Consider the following 6,000-nt stretch of genomic DNA (forward strand, 5'->3'; position numbering starts at 1 on the left):
GAAAATAGATCCATATCTATCGCCATGCACAAAACTCAAGTCCAAATGGATTAAAGACCTCAATATCAGTCCGAACACACTGAACCTGATAGAAGAAAAAGTGGGAAGTACTCTACAACATATGGGTACAGGAGATCACTTCCTACGTATATCCCCAGCAGCACAGACATTAAGGACAACATTGAATAAATGGGACCTCCTGAAACTGAGAAGCTTCTGTAAAGCAAAGGACACTGTCACTAAGACAAAAAGGCAACCCACTGACTGGGAGAAGATCTTCACCAACCCTGCAACAGACAAAGGTCTGATCTCCAAAATATATAAAGAACTCAAGAAACTAGACGTTAAAATGCTAATTAACCCAATTAAAAAATGGGGCACGGAACTGAACAGAGAATTCTCAACAGAAGAAATTCAAATGGCCAAAAGACACCTAAGGTCATGCTCAACCTCCTTAGCGATAAGGGAAATGCAAATTAAAACAACTTTGAGATACCATCTTACACCTGTCAGAATGGCTAAAATCAAGAACACCAATGATAGCCTTTGCTGGAGAGGTTGTGGAGAAAGAGGCACACTCATTCATTGCTGGTGGGAATGCAAACTTGTGCAACCACTTTGGAAATCAGTGTGGCGATTTCTCAGGAAATTTGGGATCAACCTACCCCAAGATCCAGTAATACCACTATTGGGAATATACCCAAGAGATGCCACATCAAATGACAAAAGTATCTGTTCAACTATGTTCATAGCAGCATTGTTTGTAATAGCCAAAACCTGGAAACAACCTAGATGCCCTTCAATGGAGGAATGGATGAAGAAAGTGTGGAATATATACATATTAGAGTACTACTCAGCAGTAAAAAACAATGACTTCTCGAATTTTGCGTGCAAATGGATGGAAATAGAAAACACTATCCTGAGTGAGGTATCCCAGACCCAAAAAGAGGAACATGGGATGTACTCACTCATAATCGGTTTCTAGCCATAAATAAAAGACATTAAGCATATAATGTGTGATCCTATAGAAGTTAAATAAGAAAGTGAACCCAAAGAAAATCATATAGTCATCCGCATGGAGAGGGGGAAGTAGACAAGATTGCAGGGCAAAAACTGGGAACTTGCGGGTGAGGTGGCATGGGGCAAAGGGGAAATGGGATGAGAAATATGAGAAGGGGAGGATGGGAGGAGCTCGGGGGATTGGGATGGTTGGGATATAGGAAGGATGGATACGGGAGCAGCGAAGTATATATCCTATCTAAGGGAGCCATCTTAGGGCTGGCAAGAGACTTGACTCTAGAGGGGTTCGCAGGTGTCCAGGAATATGTCCCCAGCTGGTACCTTGGGCAACTAAGGAGAGGGAACCTGAAATGACCCTATCCTATACTGATGAATATCTTGCATATCACCTTAGAACCTTCATCTGGCGATGGATCGAGGTAGAGACAGATTCTCAATTTGGAGCAACGGTCTGAGCTCTTAAGGTCCAAATGAGGAGCAGAAGGAGGGAGAACAAGAGCAAAAAATCAGGACCACGAGGGATGCACCCACCCACTGTGACAGTGGAACTGATTTATTAGGAACCCACCAAGGCCAGCTGGTCTGGGACTGAATAAGCATGGGTTGATTCCGGACTCTCTGAGCATGGCGGTCAATGAAGACTGATGAGAAGCCAAGGACAATGGCACTAGGTTTCAATCCTAATACATGAACTGGCTTTGTGGGAGCTTAGCCTGTTTAGAAGCTCACCTTCCTGGACGTAGATAGAAGACCTTCGTCTTCCCGCAGGGCAGAGAATTTGGACTGCTCTTCAGTATCGAGAGGGAGGGGGAATGGTGTGGGGGGAGGAGAAGAGGAGTGGGGATAGGGGGAGGGGAGTGGGGGGAGGGGGCAATATTTGGGAGGAGGGGAGGGAAATGGGAAACGGGGAGCAGGTGGAAATTTTAATTAAAAAAGAATAAAAAAATAAAAAAAAAAAAAATAATCCATATAGTTCTAATACACCAAGATTGCTGAATTAAGAGTAAAAGCTTAATTCTAGCAAAATTTAATAAAGTTCAATTAACAAATAATCTTTCTAAACCTAAGAGTAATGATTTTTGCAGGAAGTTATGGAGTTTGATTTCTCTATAATTTTATAAATTCTCATGAAGCTAAACTGAAACTGAAAGGAAAATTCAAGATCAGGATATTTGAGTTTCAGAATATGGACTAAATAATTTGAATTTATGTACATTCATGGAATTTAGAACAAAAAATATTATCACATAAAAGCTAAATATCAGGATCATCTTCCATGTTTCTCCTATTATAACTCTAACCATCTTTGAATACCCACGATAAAGTATTTCCACAATTCTGTGCATCATGCCCCTGCCAGGCAACATTGACGTTAGTGAGTCCCAGATCCCTCACCCATGAATGCCTTGTGAGGAGAAACATTTTGTCCACTTTTATATTAAACTAAACCCAACTGTTCTGCCATAAATTAATTAACTTATGTACTTATAAAGTAATGCACATAAAAATGGTTTAAACGTAGATGCTGAATAAAAACTTTGTGAAAACAAAAAAAAAAAAAAAAAAAAAAAAAAAAGAACTCAAGAAACTAGACGTTAAAATGCTAATTAACCCAATTAAAAAATGGGGCACGGAACTGAACAGAGAATTCTCAACAGAAGAAATTCAAATGGCCAAAAGACACTTAAGGTCATGCTCAACCTCCTTAGCGATAAGGGAAATGCAATAAAACAACTTTGAGATACCATCTTACACCTGTCAGAATGGCTAAAATCAAAAACACCAAGGATAGCCTTTGCTGGAGAGGTTGTGGAGAAAGGGGTACACTCATCCATTGCTGGTGGGAATGCAAACTTGTGCAACCACTTTGGAAATCAGTGTGGCGATTTCTCAGGAAATTTTTTTCTTTTTTGAAGTGTGGTAGATAATTTTGCAGGATATAGTAGTCTAGGTTGGAATCCACAGTCTTTTAGCCAGGTTCTGGCTTTTAAAATCTTAAAGTTTGAAAAGTCAACTGTTATTCTAGCGGGGTTTCCTATATATGTGACTTATGGTTTGTCTCTTGCAGCTTTCAGTACCTTTTTTGTTCTTTATACTTAGTGTTTAGCTAGAATACGCTGTGGGACTTTTTTTTTTCTGCTCCTGTCTATGCTTTCTATTTGTCGAGATGTTATTTCATGTCATTCAGTAAAATTTTTGGTTTGTCTTCTCATTTAGATTTCTTTCCTGATACAGTAGAATCATGGTTTCCATTTCTATTTCAGAGTTGAGGAAACGTTAGTTGGTATATGTTTACCTAATATGTGGTAATCTACCCAAAGTTATTTCTACTCAGTTTCTTCAAGTAGGTTCTCCTGGGATACCTATATCACCTTCCTTTTCTATGAACTCCACGGTGTGCCTGTGTTCTCAGAGTGCATGAGGCTGCAAGAGCCTATGAAGAGAAGTAGTTTATGAGACACAGTTTCCAGGTGTCTATTTCATGGAGGAATTCCTCAGCGCCGACCCAGATTGAGAGCATGGAAATATTGTTTAACGGTTGAAAGCGGGTGCTGTACATTCCCTCTACTAGGAAAGGTCGATTGATTCTCTTTAATCAACCATAGTGAGATTCAGATCACTGTGGTTTATAGTCTGTAATTCAAAAGGAGAAATGCGATTATTTAATTTAAATAATTGGTATTATAATGTGTTGTCAGCATACCTCATGTGACTGTTTAAATCCATTTTGATCTTCAGATATCTAGCAGAAGCTGTACAGTGGCTCATCTAAGTGATGTCTGAAATTATCTTAAGGGTTAAACAAGAAGGAATGTTTGGAGATCCTCTGTGAGGCTGCAACAAAGTGTTCTATGGTTGCTTCTGGAAGAGATGTGTATGGGGCAGTATCAAGCCCTTCAGCTACTTTGCCTTGTTCATGCCTTTTGTAGAGGTGTTTAGGCATCCCTCAGCTTACAGCCTGGCCCAATCGTTTAAACCTTTAACAAAGTCAGGATTTGATGGCTTTGTGTGTTTTATATACTGTAATAAGCTTTTAAATCTTCCCCTATTTATTTTTATTTTAACAGGTAATGGAAATGAATATAAGTTATATCCTGAGCTTTCTAGCTATCGTGAGAAAACTGGTACGTAAAATTGTACTGCTTAAAAGTGATTTGTAACCACCCTACAATCACAAAATTTCCAGTTAATTTGATGGGTTATGGAAATTTCTAGGAAAGTGTTCAAGTCTCTAAATTGTAGATATTCTTTAGTGACAAGTCCTATGTCTTTGTTCTCTGGAAGGCCTTGAGAGGCCAGTGGAGACTGCGGGAGCGAGCATTGCCATTTGCAACCCATGGTTTTCTAGTAAAATATTTCTCAACTTGTTTTTCTTAAATACTCCTGAGAAATTTTTCTTGAAAGAATTAAGCACTTTTAAAAAAAAAAAAAGTGAATCCACACTGAGACAATGGGGATATTCTATTAGGAACTCACCAAAGCCAGCTGGCCTGGGTCTGAAAAAGCATGGGATAAAACCAGACTCGCTGAACATAGCGGACAATGAGGACTGCTGAGAACTCAAGAACAATGGCACTGGGTTTTGATCCTACTGCACGTACTGGCTTGGTGGGAGCCTAGGCAGTTTGGATGCTCACCTTACTAGACCAGGATGGAGGTGGGTGGTCCTTGGACTTCCCACAGGGCAGGGAACCCTGATTGCTCTTTGGGCTGATGAGGGAGGGGGACTTGATTGGGGGAGGGGGAGGGAAATGGGAGGCGGTTGCGGGGAGGAGGCAGAAATCTTTAATAAATAAATAAATTAATTAATTAATTAATTAAAAAAATAACACAGTAAAAACAAAACAAAAAAAAAAGTGAATCGAACACACATTGAGACCAAAGATTAAACGGTCATTAATTTAGTGTCCTAAACCTTTGCCACTAAAGTCATCAAATTATGTGTTACTGAATTTATAAATTATTGAGAATTGACCATTTTGTGTGAGGATGAGTAATATTGTCAAAAAAGCAGGTAATCAAAATGTTAAATATTATCATATACATGAAAGTATTTTCAGTGTCTTTTCGCTTTCTCTGGCTCATGCTTCCTGCTGTGATCCCATGGCCGTGGTTCTGTTCTAAGTCGGTGCACACAAGCAAAGCACTTGTGGAAGCCAGCAGACAGCTCACAGTAGTCAGTTCTCTCTTTCTATCATGTGGATCCTTGGGATCCGTCTCTGTCTTCCATCTTAGAAAGGAGAAGATTCTAAGTTTCTTATGTGAACCTCACAGAGATTCTGCAGTGTGGGTTCTGACACCCGTTAGAAAACCCAAAATTAAACTCTACCTGCTCAGTTTCCATCTTTACAACCCATACTTCAGCTGCTTTCCTAGCATATTTACAACCCAACGTCATTTTCTTGTTCTAGACAATTTGAATCAGCCAATAGAGGTGACAGCACTCTACTCTTTCGAGGGGCAACAGCCTGGGGATTTGAATTTTCAAGCCGGGGACAGAATCACAGTTATATCAAAGACTGACTCACATTTTGACTGGTGGGAAGGAAAACTTCGAGGCCAAACTGGAATTTTTCCAGCCAACTATGTAACTATGAATTAAAGTTCATGCTATTTTGTTATTTGATAACTGCTCAGAAATATTTCTACACGGACAGGATTCATTTATTTGCGTTAATCTGTTTAAACACTTCTTTGCTCTGCCAATGTTTTATCCAGTTAGAGAAGATTTTTCTCTACATATAAATAAATGGTTAAATTAACTTGTCGCTAAGCTCTTTGTATTAATTTAATCACATAAAGCATTCTACAGTTGTCATCAGCGATTTTTATGGTCATGTCTTTCATGCTCATCAGAGCCCGCTTACCCTTGAGTAATCTAACTCCTCACTACCACGGTTTTAGTGCAAACCAAGCCTGGCTGGGGGGCACTGCTCACCTTTCTATGAACATGGGTCAACCTCTGGCCATCTAGGTAGG

At 39.6% G+C, this 6,000-nt stretch overlaps 1 protein-coding gene across 1 annotated transcript in view; it reads left to right on the forward strand.

Moving 5' to 3' along the window:
- Positions 1-5,777, forward strand: part of Sh3yl1 (SH3 and SYLF domain containing 1) — a 31,461-nt gene extending 25,684 nt beyond the window's left edge. Inside the window, exons 9-10 of the mRNA XM_057778670.1 lie at positions 4,089-4,145; positions 5,433-5,777. Coding sequence (XP_057634653.1) covers positions 4,089-4,145; positions 5,433-5,623 — 248 coding nt within the window. The 3' untranslated portion in view covers positions 5,624-5,777. The remainder of the gene's footprint in view (positions 1-4,088; positions 4,146-5,432) is intronic.
- Positions 5,778-6,000: the final 223 nt, after the last annotated feature.

This window comes from Chionomys nivalis, chromosome 1 (assembly GCF_950005125.1).
Source record: "Chionomys nivalis chromosome 1, mChiNiv1.1, whole genome shotgun sequence".
Taxonomy (NCBI): domain Eukaryota; kingdom Metazoa; phylum Chordata; class Mammalia; order Rodentia; family Cricetidae; genus Chionomys; species Chionomys nivalis.